Genomic DNA, 20,414 nt, shown 5'->3' on the forward strand with positions numbered 1-20,414 from the left:
TGACCAGCAATTTTGAGTGACTCCAGCTCTCGGGGAAGACACAAGTTATAGCGTAGTCCACTACTTTGATCCAGCGAGTGTCAAGACTATTAGCCGCAGATGAAGTGTAACCATACACATATCCGTAAAGGGGCCTTTCCCCTCGCTTTACTCGTATTATGTGATCGCCATAGAATACGAGACTTAGTCCAGTTAGAGTAGTCAAGCCCTTTCTGCATGTTGAAAATAGCTTTCAAGCATGAAAGGCCGCTCGGATCAACACGCGGGATGAAATGTTAAAGGAATTTGGGGTAGGCTCGTATTATGTGGGACACAGCTTGAATGGTAAGTGATTGTTGGTTAACTAATTCGATCTCCCATCGGATCTGCATTATACGAGCTATGTTCCGTTTTATCCCTGTCGCTATACCGAGGTTGTAAAGAATGAAGAACTCGTATTGCACAGCCCTTGCCTGCCAAACCCTATCCCGCCCTTGGGAGTAGCCCCGATCTGAGAATCTAAGAATAGCTTCATTCTAATTTTCCGCGGAAGTTAGTTGAATCTTGCCCGAGTCGATGGCAAGAATGAGCTTCACATTGGCCTGTATACGAGCTTTACGAGCATGGTTTTCCCAATAGTTGTATGGCGAAGCAATTCCCCAATCAAATTGATAGTATCATCCCGTAGAAGCTTGGAGAAGATATAAATTCATGAGATCCCTCCTTGTCTACTTTCTTTCCAGTGACTTGTTCCTTAGTGGTGTAATCAACATCTATCATCATCACAACGATGCATTTTAAAAATACTCTCCTCTGTCTCTCCATTGCAGCTCCCTTCGCAACAGCCTACCATCTGGCTGTTACCGACCAGCACTCCAAGTCCGTTCGCATCTTCCCAAGAGATGCGTCTAAATGGAACAAAGACGCCATTCACTGGTCTTTCACTGCCGACCTGAACCCATGGCCCTGGCAAAAGGATGTTTGGGCCGACCTTTCTGAAGTCAAAATCCGCAAAACGGCTGACCGGGGCCTGGTTGCCCTGGTCGCTGCGTCAGGAGGCAAAGTTGGTATGATCGATATCAAATCTGGGCAGAAGTCCACGACGATAGACGACGTCATCTGGTCAGCAACACCTGATGGCAACCCGCATTCCCTCGAACGAATCCCTTATCTAGGAGCATTTGTTGCCGCAAGCTCGGCCTCCCATAAGCTGACGCTGTATGTTCCAACTGATGCGTCAGATGTCAACAATCTGAAAAAGATCAAGAAGAGCCATGAATATACTGTTCAAAAGGCTCATGGGGTGCTCTGGCATGGTAGCAAGTTATGGGCCATCGGGGAGGATTACCTTCACAAATATGATGTGGTGGGAAAAGGTAAGGACATCGAGCTACAGAGGGATGGAAAACCAATCCCTTTGCCTAAGGTGAAAGGCAGGGCGCGAAATGGTCACGACCTTTCTGCCAGTTACAAGGATGATGACATCTTGCTGTTGACGCATACTGCTGCTGCGTATAAGTACAACACAACCAGTGCGGAATTTGATGTTCTCATGGGGGTCGATAAGCTTAAGTCTCTGGTTCAGCATTCTTCTGGGGAGTATGCCTGGGTGCGCGGGGCAAAAGGTGATATGGGACAGTATGTGTCGTTTAGTGATGAGAGCGCACCCAATACCGTGACGGATAAGAGAGGGTGGGATGATGCTGAATTTTACAAGGCGAGGATCTTTGATCCTGGGTATGAATGATCCCCAAGTTGGTATCGAGTTGATGTATATATTTTTAAGGCTGAAGCAAAATCGTACATAGGACTTTATCTGACTTAATATCATATAATTTTTGCCTTGAGATTACATCTTGGTCTATCAATACTTTACAGGGATTGAAGCTATATAAGACAATAGTAGTGAAGTCGCAGAGACGAACTCGTAGGCTCAATGCTGTTTAGGGCACCTCGATGATTGTTACTCCAGATACAGCCTGATAGTCTAACATGATGTTTTTCTCTTGAAGCACCAAATACTCTTTTTTTTCAATTCGATATACTCACAATTCATAGCTGAGATTTTTTTTTTTCGATCCCAGACTAGAGGCACATGAATAAAGGAATACCCAGATACGATACACACTAAACCCCACCCGGTCAGAAAAGAAACCCAGAAAGCTAAGCTCCAAAGAAAAGAAAGACAACAAAACGTGATTGCATGTTCATGATCCACGACACAATCCACGAGAGAGAGAGCCAGATATCATCTCTCACATGTGCATGGCCTCATCACCATCGACATCCGCTCCACCGGGTATCCGTCCCTCGTTAAGCTCTTTCTCCAACTTGGTGATCTCCTGCAGACTCTTCGCGTCACGAATCAACTGCTCAACGCGCTTGCGCTCCTTGTCCGTGAGTTGTACTCGGACCCCCTTTTCGGCGGGGGTGCGTTCAGCCGGGGCGGAAACGTCAAAGGTGCGGGACTTGACACCCAGAATCTTGGATGCGAGGGATGAGGGTTCCTCGTAGGTGCCGAAGAGCTCTTTAGCCGTGGCGCGCTCGGCGTCAGTTACTTTCTGGAAGTCAAGGAAGCGAACGGAGGGAATGCGCCAGATGAGCCAGTATCGGTAGTTCTACGAGAACCAGTTAGCTTAACTTCCAACAGAATCCAGGCCATATAATATATAGCCAAATATAACTAGCATATGCATGAAGGACTAGACAAACCTCTTTGCGTGTCACCGGGTTTTGGACGAGAGACAAGTGTGTCAGCCGTCCCAAGGTCCGCAGGGGATCGAGGTGGACAAGTTCAGACACATTGTTGTCGGTCAGGACCAGAGTCGTCAGGTTAGGCACTAAAGTAGCGAGTGCCGGTTGGATGTGATTGATACGGTTGCGGGCGAGGAGGAGGGTGCGGAGGCGAGGGAAGTGGGGGAAGTTTCCGAGGGAAGAGATGTCATTATCGGTGAAGTCGATCGTATCTTGATCCTAGGAGCTGTCAACATCGGGTTCGCAAGGAATGACTGAGTTGACTGAGGACTGGACTCAGAAATAGGTCTAGCAGCGATATGGAGAGAGACAACAGAGACAAATCTGCCTCGAGGATTGGGAAGAACCACAGCACTTACTTTGGCGATACCCAAGTTCTCAATTGTGGGGATCTTGTGACCTACACGACCACACAAACAGACGATATCAATCCAGCTCTTATCAAAAGTGTAGTACCTGTTCTTTTCAGGCAGGTGTGTAGTGGGTGAACGCACCTCGGAGATCCAGCTCACGATCTGTGAGCGGATTGATGTATGTTAGGGAACTTTGAATGAGCTCAGCGGTCAAGCGCATGGTGACGACGGTGGTGGCAGTTGCCGAGAGTAAAGGGTGTATGGGATGGTAAATTTTATCGCGACGGCATAGGCGAAGTGTTCTGGAAGAATATTGAACAAGCTTAGTGAATCAATGCAACGAGTGAATCAGAAGCTACTTGCGCCAGTTTCTCTCTACATCATTTTTTGCCAGGCGGTGAAAATACAGTCATGTGATATTTCCTTTTGCCTGGAATTACTGGCATCAACATGACTTGGACTGCGAACATCTATGTAATTGCCTACCTCCAGGTATTAGTTACTAGGTAGCATAACTAACCTTGGAATCAATTGATCAATATTAATCAGCACTAAGATGTACAATCCAAATACAAGATAGACCTTGGAAATGTATTAATCTATATTCAGGAAAAACATTCTCAACCACTAATAGTACACACCTCATTACGTGTAAATCACCGGCCTAAGATCAAAAGCACCGCAACCAACCAACAAAAAGGTACTCCAGAGCACAGTGTTTGAAATATGACATGAAGAATCGAAAGCAGGCTGCCATAACGCACGCGACTCGTTAAAAACATGAACCTCCTTTGCATATGAAAAAGAAAGGAAAAAAAAAAAAAGAAAAAAAAGAAATCAGACAGCACCGAAATGAATCGACGCATGTCAAACAAGTCAAACTCCAATTGAAAATGCAATGCAGTGTAAGTAATTATGCATAATTCGGTTCAGGTGAATATGTCGCGTTAGTCGTCGGCCAGGGGGGTCATGCTGGGAGATTTTTGGTGGGATCTTGTTGGGCTACCAGCTCTTGATCGACGTCCGTTGGTTGTAGGGCCTAAAGCAATGGGAGCCAGGTGGTCCCTGCTCTCCGTCCTGACTACCAAGCCTGCTCGATCCATAGCAATGCCTGAGCCACCGCCACCACCGCTGATCCCAAGACCAATTGTCCCGGTCGAACTGTTATCTAACGCGTATTTGAAACTGGGAGTGTTGCTGTTGCTGCCCCAGCTCGACGCTCGCTTCGGTGGTCCCAGTCTAGCCGAGTCTGCCTCGGAAAGACGTCCACCATCCTCGCTCCCATCGGACTCGATGGCACCAAGCTCGTAATCTTGAGCACCGTCCTCGAGAACTCGCTCATAAGAGGGGGCGCTTCGGTTGATGAATGGCAACATCGATTTGAGTCCCTTTCGTTTCTTAGGGTGATTGGGGTGCGATGGTCCACCACGGCGTAACACGTTGCTCACGCGGTTGAAGATCCGCGATCGACGGCTGCGTCCGCACAAGAAGAAACCGGCCATGACAACAATGAGCATGAAGAGGACGAAGCCTGGAATCCGGCGGGGGAATCACCGTCAAATAGTGCGTCATGCCAGTGCTCACTGTGGAAGCTGTCTGAATCCGGTAGTAGTTGAACACTGGGATACTGGAAGTCGGCCGGGATCCCGGGGAGGTTGCTGCCAAAGCCTACCGGGAGACCTTCTTCGATCTCTAGAGGCACCTGAGAGGATGCGTACAAGACTATCTTACCCAAAGTCCAACTCACTTCGGTCGAGTCAATCTTGTTGACCGCCTGGAACGCATCAAGATAGCCCTTTTCTTTTCCATGAGCCAGGACTTCTTTAGTTCCATTATGCGAAGAGCCAATTGTATCCTCCAAACCCACGCGAGGAACTCCAATGCCATCATGTAGCATATTGATGATCCATGATGCCTTGAAGCATACTTCGTGGGCCTTTTGATGATCAACCTTCTTTCCCCATTTATGCTGCTCAAGGCCATGCTCAATGGCGTCCCAGTCTTGAGAGCAGAACGTTTGAACCCGTTCTTGATATGTGTTGAAGTCGTATGCTTTGTCCTTGTATCCCATCTCGAAAATTTCGTGAGTCGTGTGCCAGTATTCGCTGATCCCGATAAAATGGTTAACATCGAAGTCGATAGCTGGAACGTGGATACCGTTTAGCAGACACGGTTCATCCGCACACGGAGCATCCTTATCCAGCAATGGGAATGTCTGACGGAGACATTCGTCAAATTTGCCTGTACCTAGCAGGTATGTTTCCGTCTCGCTTGCCGATGCGACTTTGCCATCAAGCGTAGTCCGCAATCCACTGGGAAGACAAGGGTCAGGCAACTCTTTGATATCCGGCCCAATTGCCGTCCGTAAAGCATCTAGATAGCGTCTTCGGGCTTCGTGCACGCCGAACTCCAACCACGAAGTGACAAACACCCTGTGCTCTTGAACCGATCCATCGATATTCCGCAATCGCAACAATTTGAGGTCCTCGGCGTGCTTTTCTGTCTCCGTAACATTTGGAGCGAACGCAATTTGGGCCGATGCGCCACCCATATCGAGGAATCCGTAGGTGTTGTGTCCCTTTCCGTGGTCGTGTTTTTCCGGGGCATCGAAGGATCCCATCAGGTAATTTGTCGCAATCCATCCGTATAGTCCCTCGGTCACACCCGGAATCACCTGGATGTGAACACCACAGTCCGGAAGCAAAAAGTCAGAGTTATCGCGAGCATAAGAGCAGATCTGATCCAGAAGCAATTGTCGCTCGAGGTTTCCTAGCAGTCGCATGCCCGCAGTGGCGAGGAGAAATATGGGAGTATCCTTGGCATCCTCGGCAGGAATGATTTCCTTGGCGTGATCTAACAGTTGAGCGAGATGGTCTGATCCAACCAATTCAGGTCTATTGGCGAATGAAGAAACACCTTTTGCGCAGGTGGGTTAGTGTTGGGTTGTTGGTTGGTATTGACTCGAGAACTACTCACCAGGGTGGATCTTCTTCGTCCATTCCTCCTTGGTTTTGATTTCCGGCAGCGATTTCAACTCCTCTACATGGGCATGCTTTCGTGCAGCGGCATTTCGTAGCCATCGGTAAACGTGTACGCGAGTCCCCTATACGGTTGATTAGTGATCTGACCCCGAGCCTCCCAAAATAGGTCGACATACAGACGAGCCTGCGTCCAGGACAACACCATAACGCCCTAATAGAAAGGTCAATTTGCCGCATCATGAAAGTTGAGGTGGGTCTGCATACATTTGCCCATTTGGACTTTTGATTATTCGCAGATCATGACAGACTTGTCAAAAAGAAAGAGAACAATTCTTCAAATTAAAGAGCAAGAATATGGGGTAAACGAATGACAGGAAGTAAAGAAGACTTGAGAGAGAAGAGAGAGAGAGAGAGAGAGGAGAGAGAGGGACTCCAGCCAAGAAAGATAAGGAGAGTGCCAAAAGCGGCCTGGACGCGACGACTCCGGGGCGGTACGAAACATGACGGGCCGGACTAGGAATTTTAAGTGACGAAAAGGGCCCAGATTGGTCTAAATTAGGGAAAGTGGAGTAACTAGTGGGTAACGTAACTTCCTGTGACCAAATAATCTTTTTTCTTTTTTTTCTTTTTTTTCTTTTTCTTTTTCTTTTCCCTTATTTTCATTTCATCGTACGATACAACATACATACAACATACTAACTATAACAGAACTAGGATAACTTCCAAGGTTAGTAACTAACTATAACATCTATAGTAACATCGAAGGATCTACAACATCGTACAATCTCGAATGTACCACATATACCTTCAAGGTTATTTACTCCTGCAGATGTGTACACGTCTCACTGCGGCATGCAACCTAAACGGTTTTAAATCTTGACATGGGACGGTTCCACTTGGGTCTTGACTACATGTATCTCAACTTCATCATTTATTAACTAACTATAGTTAGGTAGTTAGTTACATATACATTGTAAGCGGATATGTATTCCAGCTTCGTCATCATGGAATGTAGGTTGAAAAGGACCCTCTTACAGGGCTTACAGGGCTTACACTAGAATGCTGGGGAGAGGGGAAAGTATACGTCAGCCCCTCCCTTCCCCGGTCTTGGAAGCCGGAGATTCGTTGCGTCAGTCTGGTGCAGGGTATATGTCTTGGCCAAGGCTTTTCATATTTTTTCCCTGTGGCTAGAAGCCTTCTCCATGTATGAGAGTACTGACTGGTATATGGATACTACCTAGTATCACTTTATGCTCGGATTTTAACACAAATTGCAAATCACAAGCTTGTTTTTCTTAGACATTTCTCACTAAAATATTATTCATAAAAGAGATAGACAAAAGGACATAAAAAAATAAAATTAGAAAACATTAAGTTAATGGATCCGAGACAGGTTAATTAGTTATACGTATGTTCTACATACAATTATGGAGGCTGGAGTCACGAGACGGGCTGTAACCCTGTCACGTCTTCGTTTCCTGAGAGTCAACCACTACAGGAACCTGCCCATCAAGCACCCTTGTGGGTGATGAAGACCCGCATAAATCGTCCAGGAGCAACCGTTCACCAATCTGCTCATCAATAAACTGCGCGCGGTCCAGGCCAACCACTTCCGCCTCCTCATCCACCCGCAACTGCATCCCCGGTACGAACTTGAGAATGTAGAGCAGGATACACGAGACAATAAAAGAATATGCCGAGATAGCACACACTTCGGCTAATTGTTTTCCAACTTGCACTCCATTGCCGTCAATGCCTCCAGTAGCCTCGGTCACGCCATCCAACGCCGCAATAGACTGCGACGCAAAGATCCCGGTAAGGAAGGCCCCCACCATCCCATCGATACCGTGCAGCTTGAATACATCCATCCCCTCGTCTATGTGTAACCACTCATTGATATCTTGGAGGAGGGCGCAAACGATACTCGTGAGGAACCCGATGAGGGCCGCAAGCCACACAGACACAAATCCGGCCGCTGGCGTGATGCCAACTAGCCCTGCGATTGCGCCTTCGCACGATCCTACTACCGAAAACTTCCCGCGGTGCTTGATATAGTCAACCAGCACCCATCCTAGTACTCCTGTGCAAGCCGCAGTGTTGGTGTTAAATGCCGCTAGCATTGCCCGCACATTGGCATTGAGGGCAGAGCCGCCCTAATAAATAACTACTGTCAGATTCGAGTTTAGAAAAAAGGCACAGGTGTGACATACGTTGAACCCGAACCATCCAAACCAGATCAACACCGTCCCCAAGAAGACTAAGGTGGTGTTGTGGGGTTTCGCCTGTGAAGGGCGGTCGATATTTTTGCGCTTCCCCAGGACAAAGGCATAAGCCAATGCCGACCAACCAGATGCGATGTGAACTGGGCCGCCACCGGCGAAATCAAGCGACGGGAGATTATACAGCCACCCGTTGCTATTCCAAGTCCAACAGGCTAGGGGACAGTAGACGATGGTCGCCCAGCAGAAGCTGAAGATCAGCGAGGGGATCATGTTGCCTCGTTCGAATGCACCGCCGACAACGATCATGACCTTCCGCGGGATTCCATTAAATTTAAATTCGACATTGAATTGCCAGGTGTTGCTTACCGTGCACGCGCAGAATAGAAGCTGATAAAAGCAGAATACAATCTCTGGGAGATCAGCCGAGCCAGGTGATGGTGCTACCATCACACCTCTCAACCCAAAGTTCTTAGAGGTCCCAATGAATGGACTTGCATCTCGAGCATAGGCCAAAGAGTAATCCCAGAACATCCATTGAAAGGTTGTTCTGGTGGAATCTTTGTTAGTACAATGCACATGTACACGTGGGGTTTGGAGCAGACCTCAACATACACAGCCACAACCATGAACGCCTGGAAGAGTAATGCCAGCGCTGATTTTCTGCGTGCGAGGCCACTGTATAGAAGACCGATCCCGGGGATTATCAACCAAACAATGAACGAGCAGAATATGATGTAGGTGTAGTTCCATTCGACGCCTGCATATTGAGCATTTACATCGACCTTGAGTGGATCTCCGCCTGTTGGGGTAGACGCATTGTATACTGGCTATATTATATGACCATGTCAGCTGTGTGCAAGGGTCATTTCAATCAATATACTTACACCGTCGGCCATGATGAGAGCTAGAATGGATCGCAATCCTGAATTCTTGGATTTGGGGGTCCACAGCACATATATTCTCTAGTAGAATGGACTTTCACATGGCTCATAATAGCTAGAACAATTTCCAAACATCTTATCTATTTTATGGCAGCAGCTAAGACTCTCTTGCATCACTGGGGAGCTTTGGATCGCTCACGGGAAATCCCCGAGTCCCTCCAATTTCTATGACTGTCAGATCAATTATTGACAGTAAGAGGACTTGATCCGATCTGATCTAAGATAAGGATCCGAGAGTATGTGTTTCATGGAGTTTCAACCATCCAATTGCATCTTGTTCTCGTGCTGACCCCGGATCTTACAACCCTCTAGGGCTTAGGCTGCTATCGAAAAGCCTATCTTATCTGGGGGACAATCTGAAAATATAGTTTACACATGTTCTTGGGCTTTGAATACGGAGTGGTCTTTTTATATTGAAGGAAGTATTATACTAAAAGCGAATAAGGTGCCTAACCAGGATCTATATGTCCGGGTATAAATACTTCCACAGCCCCGTCCTCACTAGTTATCCCCAATAGTGCCTTACTTCCAACGTTGTCATCAGCCAAATTGTGAACTAGTACACCATTGCCAGAATAAACCTCATGATTTTAGGCCAATGTACGACTCCTTACATATCTTGACTCCTTACAGGTCATAAGATATGAATCTTTGTGGTTAGAATAAAAGCTGTGGGGCTTTCTTATCCTTTCTTATTATTGAGGCTGAGTCGTTACTGCGGGGCACGTCATGGGAGATCTAAGACACAGACGCCAGTAGCCCAAATCTACCTACAACTAGGTAGAATTGAACTAAAAATCAGTTACTGACCAACCTGTCATTTGGGCGTATAGAATTGTGATCGTGATTGATCGTTGCATCTTTGGTTGAAGGAGTTTTCACCATACATTCGGTACAAACCTTAACCGAAGGTTGAAGTTATTGAAGACTTATTGCAGTTTTGTTTGTAACTAGGTAGGATTCAGAAATTGATGGTATCTTGACATGTTCATCAAAGGGGTTGTTTATAAACCATGTGGTTTATAAATATATTAATGGGCGCGTAGGGAGGGATCTATTATTATTATGCCCCATGTACTGACACTAGTCAGATATATAGATAGAACCTAGGAATGTGAATGCTGCATAAGCCAGTTTCACGAGTGATTTCTTTCCAAAGTCAAAGGGTAAATTCACTTGATTTAGCTAACCCATCCAATACGTTCATCCAATACTTTCAGCCCTATAATGTTGTGATGGACCCCCACGGGAGGCTGAGCTCAGAGAGGATAAGAATAGAAATGGGAATGCTGTGGCTAGGGCGCGTATATAATAAACATATTACCCTAGTTATGTATACTTTCTACTTGTGGAAATACCATAGACTCCATTACTAGTTACTACTTCATAGGCCATGATGTAAAGAAAGAATACAACTTGCACAGCCACAAGGGGGCTTCTTTGCTGTGAGCCGTTCCCTCGTGAGGCTCTAAAAAAAAAAAAAAAAAAAAAAAACACCAAAAAAATGCTCCGCTTTTTTTTGAGGGAGAATTCCTGTTTCTTCTTTTAAACAAGGCTGACAGGCATTTACCTGTGCCATTGACTAAGAGAGATAATATATTAATATATATGTTCTTATACTGGATTCTCTTATTAGTCCTGCATAAAATCATAAGTGGAGGGATGCGCCCGGCGCTTGTTCAGCTGTCCCCCTCATCTCCGACTGATCTTCGGCCCCCATCACTTCTTCTTCTTCTTTTTTTTCTTTAATCTTCCATCTTCATTTACTTTGTTTCTTGGTTTTCAAGTTCAAGTACAATTTCAACTATAACTATTTGGGGCATCGTCTGTTCAGTCTCAGTCTCCACTACCTTATGTATTGGGAGGGTCAAAAAGACCATACCAGGACTAGGTTATACAGGACATGACAACAGGACGCCAAACACAACTGGGCAACAAACTCCAATATAATCGCAAAATTGCTTCCATAGATTATACCGAACACCCTCCCCACTCGATGCTTTTTTAAATCGACTTGATTTGATACTCCCCTCATTTTCGCGGTCAATCTTAGGCTAATTGACCGCCATTTGAATATGTCGCGCGCCTCCCCACTCAGCGCTCAGGGGCAATCGCCAGCAGATGCGATTCAAGATCGATATGCTCCGGATCCTTACCTGTCAGCCGCATCCGACCCGGAGGAAGTCTTCTTTCAAGCCAGTGCCATTCGATTAACGCCAACGCCATCGCGGGGAAGTCCTGGGCACAGTGCGGGACCTAGCTCATCCCCCCATGAGGACACTCGGATCGACTCCACAATCCAGGGCTATTTGGACCCAAGAACAAATGATCATACGGACCGAAGCACTTGTACCTCCCCTATTTCTGATACAAGTGTCTTCGTGGAACCAAAAGATATCGAACTGGATAGTGGTTCGACATGGCAAAATGAAAACCTACCATCGTATAGGGTTGGGGAGGGTACTGCGCCCGTTGATCCGGCATGGGGTTCGTCTATGGCACCGAATGCTTTTCAGTGGACGAGCTCGGACCGCAACCCGAACCCGATTTCGCCATCCGCAGGTCTAGAGCCTTATAGCAATTCTAGCGTACAACAATCAATCCCCACCTCGTATCAGGCTGGCCTCGGTGTCTTGAACACAGCCGCCGAGCCATCGAGACTCCGTGTCTTGACCAACGAGGAGTCGACCACCGAGCTGGCGTCGAGCGCAACTAGGGGAAGAAGCCCCGTCGTCAAGGTTACAACTTTCACTCGAGGCGATTCGCCCGAGGAACGCAGCGCGTCACCGCAAGGACGTCTCGGCCAGTCCTTTACACACCTATCTGCTAATCCAAGCGAGCTGGAAGACGAAGATGATGGCGATCGTCACTCGGTTTCGTCTGTTCCCGTGAAGCGATCTAAGGACGGCGGATGGATTCCAAACCCATCAACCCATCTAGCTGGCATTGATCCAAGGTCCCGTGGAGATGAATTTGTACCAAGCCCTAATGATATTCATGTTCAGCGAGAACGGAACGAGAAAAATGAGGACATTTCCCACTGGTCTGTATCGGTAAGCGCAGCCAACAGCGATGCCGGTGGGGACTCACCTAGTCCACCGCTTCCACGCCTACACCATGTTTCCAGGAGACTTCGAGCGAGGAGTACCGGGGACCACCCTTTGAAACAAGAAGATTATTTCAACCTAAAATCCCACACCACAGACGCATCATTCCCTGGACCCGGTGTACTAGTTCATGAGAGCAGCGACGACATCAGCGAAGATGAAGCAAGCATTGGCACTTACTCCGACGAGCCCACAGCCGATGCAGATGAACCTGGCAGATATGATCGCAGCACCCCGGATGTCTACTCGTCTTTCTCTCCGATAAAAGCTGAGGAAAGTGTCCGTCTTTATCCCTGGCATGATCCCCCTCGCGATGCGACACCCAGATCGGAAGCGATGCAGCCGGACAGCTCTACCGACGCTATGATAGCTTTTAACAGACGTGTGCGGGATCTTGAAACGGCATCGCTCGCAGCAACCATTGATAACAATAGCATTATCAATGTTGGTGCATCTCTCGAGAACTTTTCCTTCACCGAACAACCCAAGAAACGCACCAGTCTGTTTAAGCGTCAATTTCTACAGGCATCCTCAATTCTGAAGCGCCAAGCATCTGACCTTTCCATTGGTCAATCTAATAGCTACCCCGGGCTTCCTCATCGTGATACGGAGGACACACCGGCAAAACCGAGTTCCTCACCACGAAATGGGTTCTTGCACCGTCGCCATTCGCGGTCGCCAAGCTTGAGTAACGCACTTCTTTCAATGACCAGCCAAATGACGGCTATCGGGGGTAGTCAGCCTGTCCGAGCAGTATCGCCTGCACCCTCGCCAAATCCGGAGAGGAGTTCCTTGAACATCCAATTTAAGGGTCGAGGTCGAAGCAGAAGCGAGATCCCCCGACCAAGTAGCCCCGGGCTAATAAATCTTATGACCGCTCATGGTGGACCACCAGTTCCAAACATCACATCGCCTCGAGTCAGTTCGGACACCGACCAAACACCCAGAAGTACACCTCTGGGCCCTGAAACCGGAGGCGCCGAAGATGAGAATGACATGGACACCAGCAATAACATAGGCGTGGTTATGGATTTCCCTGCTGTTCAAAGTCTCCCAGTGCCGACAATCGAAGGATTCAGATCGCAGATCATGCAGTTGAATCCAAGGCTTGAGCCGGCTTTGATTCACCGCCTAGCACATGAGCAAAATCGTCGATACAAGATCTTGGTTGATTTGCAACAGAAGCATTCTATTGCAGCTGCCAACCATATGTGTAAATCCGACAACTTTTGTACTGTTCAGGGAGGGCAACCCACTCTGTTGCAGGACCCCAAGGCCCCCAACGATCCTGAGGGAGGACAAATCCAGTTCCAAGTTACAAGTTTCAATTATGGACACGAGCAACAGTATTCTCCAGGCGACGGCACAGGGGCCGCGACACAGTTCCCTCCCGGAGTGCCCCTTCCGCCAGTCACTCGTCTTCCCGCCCGGTTTGAGTGCCCCATTTGCTTCGAAGTAAAAACATTCCAAAAACCGTCCGACTGGTCCAAACACGTTCACGAGGATGTGCAGCCATTTACTTGCACATTCCCCCACTGCACCGAGCCCAAGTCATTCAAGCGTAAAGCAGACTGGGTTCGCCATGAGAATGAGAAACACCGGCACCTGGAGTGGTGGACTTGTACATTCCCCGAGTGCAGCCACAAATGCTATCGTAAGGACAATTTTGTTCAGCATTTGGTGCGGGAACACAAAATGCCAGAGCCCAAGATCAAAAAGACGGGCAAAGCCTCTAGCACTGTGGATGCTGAGGCTGTTCCGAATAGCCGAAGGGAGCAAGAGCTTGATCGATTATGGAAAATGGTCGAAGAATGTCGGCATGACACCGCACAGGCCCCCCAGCAGGAACCATGCCGCTTCTGCGGGAATGTCTGTAGTGAGTGGAGAAAGTTGTCAGTCCACCTTGGCAAACACCTGGAGCAACTAGCCCTGCCCGTTTTGCGATTAGCGAAGCCGAGCAACGCTCAAACCCATGTCGCCAACCCCAGCCAAGTGGAGACAAATCGCGGATCATTGGCCGCAACCTATCCCTCTGTTGCGCCATATCACCCTAGACACGAAGGACCCGAAACGGCCTCCACCCATCTGCAGCCGCAGTATGCGATCCGAAACACTAGCACGCCCGCCAACCCTGCGTTCTCAATCAACAACGTCCCGCTGACAAATTATTCCACCATCTCTGGCGGCGAACTTTCCATGGAGCCCGAGTCCATGACAGACTCTCTCATCCCTGATCAGTTCTCAGCATACACGCAGACGCCAGATCAATTTGACCAAACTACACTCCACCCCGCTCAGGCCCAGGTCTATCCCCTGCATCAGAACTCGGTAACGTACCCACCGCCTTATAACACTGTGCCGAGATCAAGATCCCCCGAGGCAGATCTCATGCAACACTCGTATCCTCTCGCTCAGTTTCTCCCTCATCCCTCTTTGTATCCCGATAATTACCCGGCTTATCAACCCATGGAGTCCAACATCCCCTACACTTCTGCGACTTACTCTTCTGGATGTCCCTCCCGAATGTGATTATAAATACGATGCTCCCTTGAGATCGTCTTTCCCCCTTTTTTTTTTTTTTTTTTTTTGTTTTTTTCTCCTTTTTTTCTTCTTTTCTGCTTATTCCCCTTCTCCGTTCTGCTATCTATTTTTCCACATCAGCTGCATCGTAATAGATAGCACATGATCACTAGAAGGAATTCCTGTACCCTTTTTTTCCAGCATCAGCAGAGTTATGCAAGCAGGTCCCAGTCTTATGCATTTCTGGAATGATGACTATGATGATGATTTTAACATGTACTCTCAATATCTCTCTGTACATATTTGGGGCGCTCAGGAATTCCGTTTCAGACCGAATGGCGTATTTGCTAAACGGCGATGTGCATGGCATATGAGAGATCAGATTTATGTTTTGGCTTTTCCTTTTTTGTACTAGGCTGTTCCCACTTAAGACATGGTTCCACGGTTCATGACATAAAGTGTACCCCACCTGGGCAGCCCCCGGGCCTGGAGTGAACATCTGTGGACATACAGGACACACAAGACGAGACGGAGTATCTATCCGATTAAGGTTATAAATTCAAATACTCTCGTTTCAAAGTCAGACAGCCCTCCTTAACTCCTAAATCTGAAACTGCATAACATTTACTCCATATCGCGTATAAACGTGCGCATTTATCTTATTTTAACTATCCCTTGCGGCACGAACATGGCAAGCGAGTATCGCCGTCGATCAGCTATGTCGATCGTCTGTCCTGTCACAGCCCAATCCGGTCCTTGCTCCCTTGCAGCCCCTCCTCCCCTTTAGAGACTTATCTCGAGATCTCCATGAGGGGCTGGATTTGTCTGGATTTGTCTTGCATGCCTCGTGCAGCGAGACTAACGACATTTTCTATGTGCGTGGGTGTGTGGGTGTGATACGTGTAAATTATGGATTTATCTGAGATTATATTAGAAGTGGGCTGAATCAACCCCGGGAACCTCGGGGGATGAGGGGGGAAGTATAGCGGATCGTCAATCGGACGACCTGGGTTAAGGTGTTGATGATCTGTTATTGGATATTAATTATCAGCCTCATTGTTATGGAAGATATCATCATAATATTACCTCCTGTATATTCCGTTCTCCATACAAATTATAATATTTACCCGGGTGAAGGGGCTGTGCAATCAAGGGATGACATGTTGCATTCCACGCTGGCAACACGCGAGGGTGAACTTTTTTTGTCTTAGCCTTTTTACCTTTCAAATTTCAGTATTTTCAGTATTGCTTTTTATTTTTATTTTTTTAGCAATTTCTTCCTTTTTACATTTTTATGTAGATTCTTATTTTCTTTTCTTTTTCTTTTTCTTTTTTGGGCATATTCCTAATAATCATGTTCGCTTAACACATTCCAACCCTTGAATCGCCTATCGCGTGGTGAAGTCAACCGGCTCGGGGCGAGGGTGTGGAGCTTGCGTGTCTCTCGCGTGTAGGGTTTGGCATTTGCATGCATCGTGAGCCTTTTAATACTGTGCCCCTCCCATTTTGACTGGCTTATTCTCTCTCTCTCGACTTTACGAATTTTTCTTCGCTTATATTAAAGACTCTATTATTATTATATAGCAATGGAGGTTCGTGCCCTGCTTGCTCTATAACACCCCAGCTCTCCACATGAATGAATCATAATCTAACTCCATCCTCAGGAAACACAGCTGGACTGGAATGACTCCACAGACGTCCTACAAGGCATCATGGTTGGACACGAAGGACATGATCTGTCCGATACTAAATCTTCACTTCCTTTCGATGCCACAAACCCACTACTAGACCTCCAACTGGGATCACTCGATCCAACACTTAACCCACTCCTAGGCCAATGGTCTTCACATTCCCGAGACTCATACTACTCCCAATACACTCACTCCCGTCTGACAGGCGACCAAGATGCCTGGAATCCGCTGCTGGCCACCGGCGTTCCACCCGCTTCGTCCATCTCACATATGAACATGCCTGCCCATATGCCCGACCAGGATTGCTGCTTCTCGCAACATCGATATAGCGAACCCTCCGAGAACGGGAGCCAGTACATAGATAGCTATCACTCTACGGATTCCGGGTACGGAGCGACCAGCTGTGCAACGCAATCTGTGGTTGCTTCTTCGTACAGCGTGGATTCCTCGAGCCCTCACATCGACATGACAGAGAATATGTCCACCGAGTCGGGGTCTTTGTTTGATCATCCTCAGTATGGGTCTGTGTCTGAGCCATCTTACACATCGGAATTCATGAGCTCGCCGGCACAGTTGGTTGATGCCTCTATGCGATGCGAGCATCCATCGTGCAAGTGGGTTGGGAAATGTCCTTCGGACAAAAGGTGTGTCGTTTGGGTTTCAATTTGAAAATGGTGATTGATGGCAGGAAACTAACTTCCATAGAAAACATGAGGCTCGCCATAAGAAACAGTTCAAATGTGACGTGCCAAATTGCCCGCGGAAGGACGGGTTCGGCACCATTAATGATCTTGCTCGTCATAAGAAATGCGTTCACAATAAAGAGCCCGAGCGTGGGCCCAAGATGACATACATGTGTTTCGGAGCAAACTGCCCTCGTCCGAACAAGAGGTGGCCGCGTCTCGATAACTTCAAGCAACACCTGAACCGGATGCATCATGAGGAGGATGGGGAGGCACTCCTGAAAAAGTGAGATTAGAATGAGACATGCAATGTTCCAACCACTAATTTATGAACAGGTCCATGGATTGGTATGAGAAAGTCATCCTCGACCAGCCGGAGCAGAGCTTCGACGACCGTAGCTCAAGAGATGAGTCGGTATTAGGGCAGGAAGAAGACGAAGCGTCCGTCCAGTCGATCGCCGATCTGGAGCCGGAATACGGTTCCATATCCCAACAGAGGCCTGATATCTTCACATTTGGTACTGCCGCACCGAGACCCCCTCAGTATACTACGCCGCCTCTTGCAGACTCGACATCTTCTCAATTTCCCGCTTTTGGCTCCCTAGGTCTATCAAGAACGAGTCAAGCTTCGTCCGCTGAACGCGGTATCACCAGGCCCGATGGATCGGTTGCAGACGCAGCTGATAACTTAATCAACGCCATGACGAAGATGATGAACAACCGTGGGCGGAGATCAAGTCAGAATATTGACGAGGGGATCGACCTTGAAACCGACGCCGCTCAGCTCTCTCAGCCTCAGAGGCAAATGCTGCAGAAGGTGCTTTCGGTGGCCTTGGAACGGTTATCCGATGACAACGAAGTCACCGCGCAGGAACCTGATAGCGAAAAACGTGGCTGGTTCCAATGTGACGCGTGCCCAAAGCAGACCCGGCTGCGCTGTGAAATGAAGTAAGCCACCCCGAACCCTTCCGTATTCTTACCAGGGTATTAACCACAAACGTCATCAGAAAACACCAGAAGCGTCACGAACGACCCTACGGCTGTACATTCCCCCACTGCGCCAAATCCTTCGGCAGCAAAGCCGACTGGAAGCGCCATGAGAGCTCCCAACATCTCGGTGTGCCAAGTTGGTTCTGCACAGAACATGATGCGCGAACAGGCACCTCGTGCGAGCGGTTGTTCTGTCGAGCCGACACATATACTCACCACCTGCGTCAGCATGGGATTCACGAATATCACATCGCAGCTTCGGCTGGCAATAACCGGCTCGATCTGGCTGGCCAGTCGCATTTCTGGTGTGGCTTCTGTAACCACAGAGTCCCACTAAAGAACCATGGCCCCGAGGCCCTGGATGAGAGGTTCAATCATATTGATATTGAGCATTTCAAGAAAGGGGAGAGGGGTCAAGTCTGGCGATTCCCGTCTTCGTCGCTCGAGGAGGACAAGATGGATCAGTCCAAGGATGTTGCGGTACAGACGTTTGACCACAGTCGGAAGGCTGCAACAACTGGTGGGCGGAAGCGCAAGTATGCCGCGGCATGACATACCAGTTTGAATACTGGAGTCCTGGCTTCTCGTAATATAATAAAGATATTCTGCAATGTTTGGTTTATTGGGATCATGACCAAGACAATGTTTCTCCAAATCTGGAAGTGTCATGGCGTTATTCAAAGCCACAATATAATATGGTGCTGCGCATCAATGAAACATAATATGGTACATGTCTTCTCAAGATTCTCTCAAGATCGGATTCATTTCTGAGTGCTAGTAATCTCCCGGGCCTCTTTCTCAAGCACGGCCACTTTCTCTGCAAGAAAGGTAAGCAACATGCATGATGGAGTACTGATTAATTGATTTTCGCTGGTCTCACCATTCTTCGCCACCTTAATCTCATCCATCTCCAACTTCAACCAGGTCCAATAAAGGACTTGATAGACGAAGACGCCCCCCCAAGAAGACCTTGGCGAAGGGGCCAGTAAAGGTTCGATATTGATTCATCTATATAGAACATTAGAAGGTCCCAATTAAATCCTGCGGGCTTGAAGAAAAACATATACATACCCCTTCCTTGTATGCACTTGGCTTCTGTGATGAGTTGAATATGGCTTGCGTGGAGGTGAAGGTGCGTCGGCTCATGGGAGCTCGAGCAGATTGAAAAGACATCACAGCCGGTGTTAACCGACGAGCTGATTGCGAGAACATAGTGTGATTTTTAAGGTGTCTTCTTGCTCGTTGATATCCGAGGAGATGAGCCAGGATGATGTTGAAGTTCGAGTTCCATTTCGGGTATAGTGGTCTTGGCATTTATTCCTCAGGTGTCGATGTATTATACCGTCTCTCGCTCTCTCTTTCTCTCATGATCATACAGCTTATCCAAAACAAGTCCAGATAAAAGGTGGCCGAGAGCTTTTTTGCTCATCGAAGTTCGGTTTCTTCCAGAGTTAGTTACTTCTAACACACAGAGTTGATGTTTTCGGGCGTCGGCGCATGACCACCGAATGATCCATCTCCAAGATATTCCCTCCAGTACAGTACGTATGGTCTACGAAACAGAGTCTTTGTGGATTGAAAACCACGTACAACTACCAACAACGCCGATGGCAAACCAAATTCCGTACGGCAAAGGCAACAAAACAGCCCGTTGTCATGTCGACCTCTTCGTAAAGCTTATCATGCGTGATTATCATGTCCATGAACTCGCTCAACGGGAGGAAACACTGAAAAAAAAAAAAAAAAAAAAGGGTCGGGCACTCCTGAAATTGCGAAATGCCGACGAAGAGCAATAGGCGCTCCGGAAGAAATTCTGGTATCAGGAGTAGGAGCTATACAACTGGCAAGACAGCGTTTCCAGTGGCCATATAAAACTTGCCTATGAATCATTACAAAAGGATCCAAAATGGTACATGCGCAAGGAAGTGATCGAGGATGTGAGCTCACTAGAGGACAAGATTAGAGATAACTAGGCTTAGATTGACTCTCCAGTACCCGGATGGAGTTTATATTCTCATATTGTCTCGCGCTTACTTATTAAAAGACAAAAAGGTCGAGAAGGACGAGCATGTTGTTGACTGAGCATGTTGACTCGGCGTCAAAACTGTCCAAATGGAGGAGAATTACCGGAAAAGACTAGATGGCTACTCGTGAAATGATGCCGTTGACAACTTTTGCTTGAAGTTGAAGATT

The 20,414-nt window shown here is 47.7% G+C and overlaps 7 protein-coding genes across 7 annotated transcripts; 3 read left to right on the plus strand and 4 right to left on the minus strand.

Annotated features, from left to right (window-relative positions):
- Positions 1-769: 769 nt before the first annotated feature.
- On the plus strand, positions 770-1,726 carry N7516_007150 (uncharacterized protein; the record flags this gene model as incomplete). Its single annotated transcript, XM_057219870.1, has 1 exon — positions 770-1,726. The coding sequence occupies one exon, from the start codon at positions 770-772 to the stop codon at positions 1,724-1,726; it is 957 nt and encodes a 318-aa protein (XP_057073961.1).
- A 508-nt stretch (positions 1,727-2,234) lies between these two features.
- Positions 2,235-3,306, minus strand: lea1 (U2 snRNP complex subunit LEA1; the record flags this gene model as incomplete). Its single annotated transcript, XM_057219871.1, has 4 exons — positions 2,235-2,597; positions 2,692-2,952; positions 3,093-3,133; positions 3,228-3,306. The coding sequence occupies 4 exons, from the start codon at positions 3,304-3,306 to the stop codon at positions 2,235-2,237; spliced, it is 744 nt and encodes a 247-aa protein (XP_057073962.1).
- A 727-nt stretch (positions 3,307-4,033) lies between these two features.
- On the minus strand, positions 4,034-6,474 carry N7516_007152 (putative nucleoside diphosphatase (Ynd1); the record flags this gene model as incomplete). Its single annotated transcript, XM_057219872.1, has 5 exons — positions 6,332-6,474; positions 6,244-6,278; positions 6,063-6,189; positions 4,641-6,002; positions 4,034-4,617 (listed from the first exon to the last, which is right to left on the minus strand). Exons 1-5 carry the CDS (start codon positions 6,339-6,341, stop codon positions 4,034-4,036), a joined length of 2,118 nt encoding a protein of 705 aa, XP_057073963.1. The 5' UTR covers positions 6,342-6,474.
- A 1,056-nt stretch (positions 6,475-7,530) lies between these two features.
- N7516_007153 (ammonium transporter) lies at positions 7,531-9,185 on the minus strand (the record flags this gene model as incomplete). The annotated part of the gene is made up of 4 exons (XM_057219873.1): positions 7,531-8,220; positions 8,278-8,836; positions 8,902-9,116; positions 9,174-9,185. 4 exons carry the CDS (start codon positions 9,183-9,185, stop codon positions 7,531-7,533), a joined length of 1,476 nt encoding a protein of 491 aa, XP_057073964.1.
- Positions 9,186-11,305: 2,120 nt separating this feature from the next.
- N7516_007154 (putative C2H2 finger domain protein) lies at positions 11,306-14,866 on the plus strand (the record flags this gene model as incomplete). Its single annotated transcript, XM_057219874.1, has 1 exon — positions 11,306-14,866. The coding sequence occupies one exon, from the start codon at positions 11,306-11,308 to the stop codon at positions 14,864-14,866; it is 3,561 nt and encodes a 1,186-aa protein (XP_057073965.1).
- A 1,577-nt stretch (positions 14,867-16,443) lies between these two features.
- N7516_007155 (putative C2H2 finger domain protein) lies at positions 16,444-18,773 on the plus strand (the record flags this gene model as incomplete). The annotated part of the gene is made up of 5 exons (XM_057219875.1): positions 16,444-16,449; positions 16,522-17,192; positions 17,254-17,517; positions 17,568-18,179; positions 18,239-18,773. 5 exons carry the CDS (start codon positions 16,444-16,446, stop codon positions 18,771-18,773), a joined length of 2,088 nt encoding a protein of 695 aa, XP_057073966.1.
- A 348-nt stretch (positions 18,774-19,121) lies between these two features.
- Positions 19,122-19,433, minus strand: N7516_007156 (uncharacterized protein; the record flags this gene model as incomplete). The annotated part of the gene is made up of 2 exons (XM_057219876.1): positions 19,122-19,229; positions 19,293-19,433. 2 exons carry the CDS (start codon positions 19,431-19,433, stop codon positions 19,122-19,124), a joined length of 249 nt encoding a protein of 82 aa, XP_057073967.1.
- Between the last annotated feature and the right edge of the window lie 981 nt (positions 19,434-20,414).

This window comes from Penicillium verrucosum (assembly GCF_028828655.1).
Source record: "Penicillium verrucosum strain IBT 35672 chromosome Unknown utg000002l_segment0_segment0, whole genome shotgun sequence".
In the NCBI taxonomy this organism is placed as follows: Eukaryota; Fungi; Ascomycota; class Eurotiomycetes; order Eurotiales; family Aspergillaceae; genus Penicillium; species Penicillium verrucosum.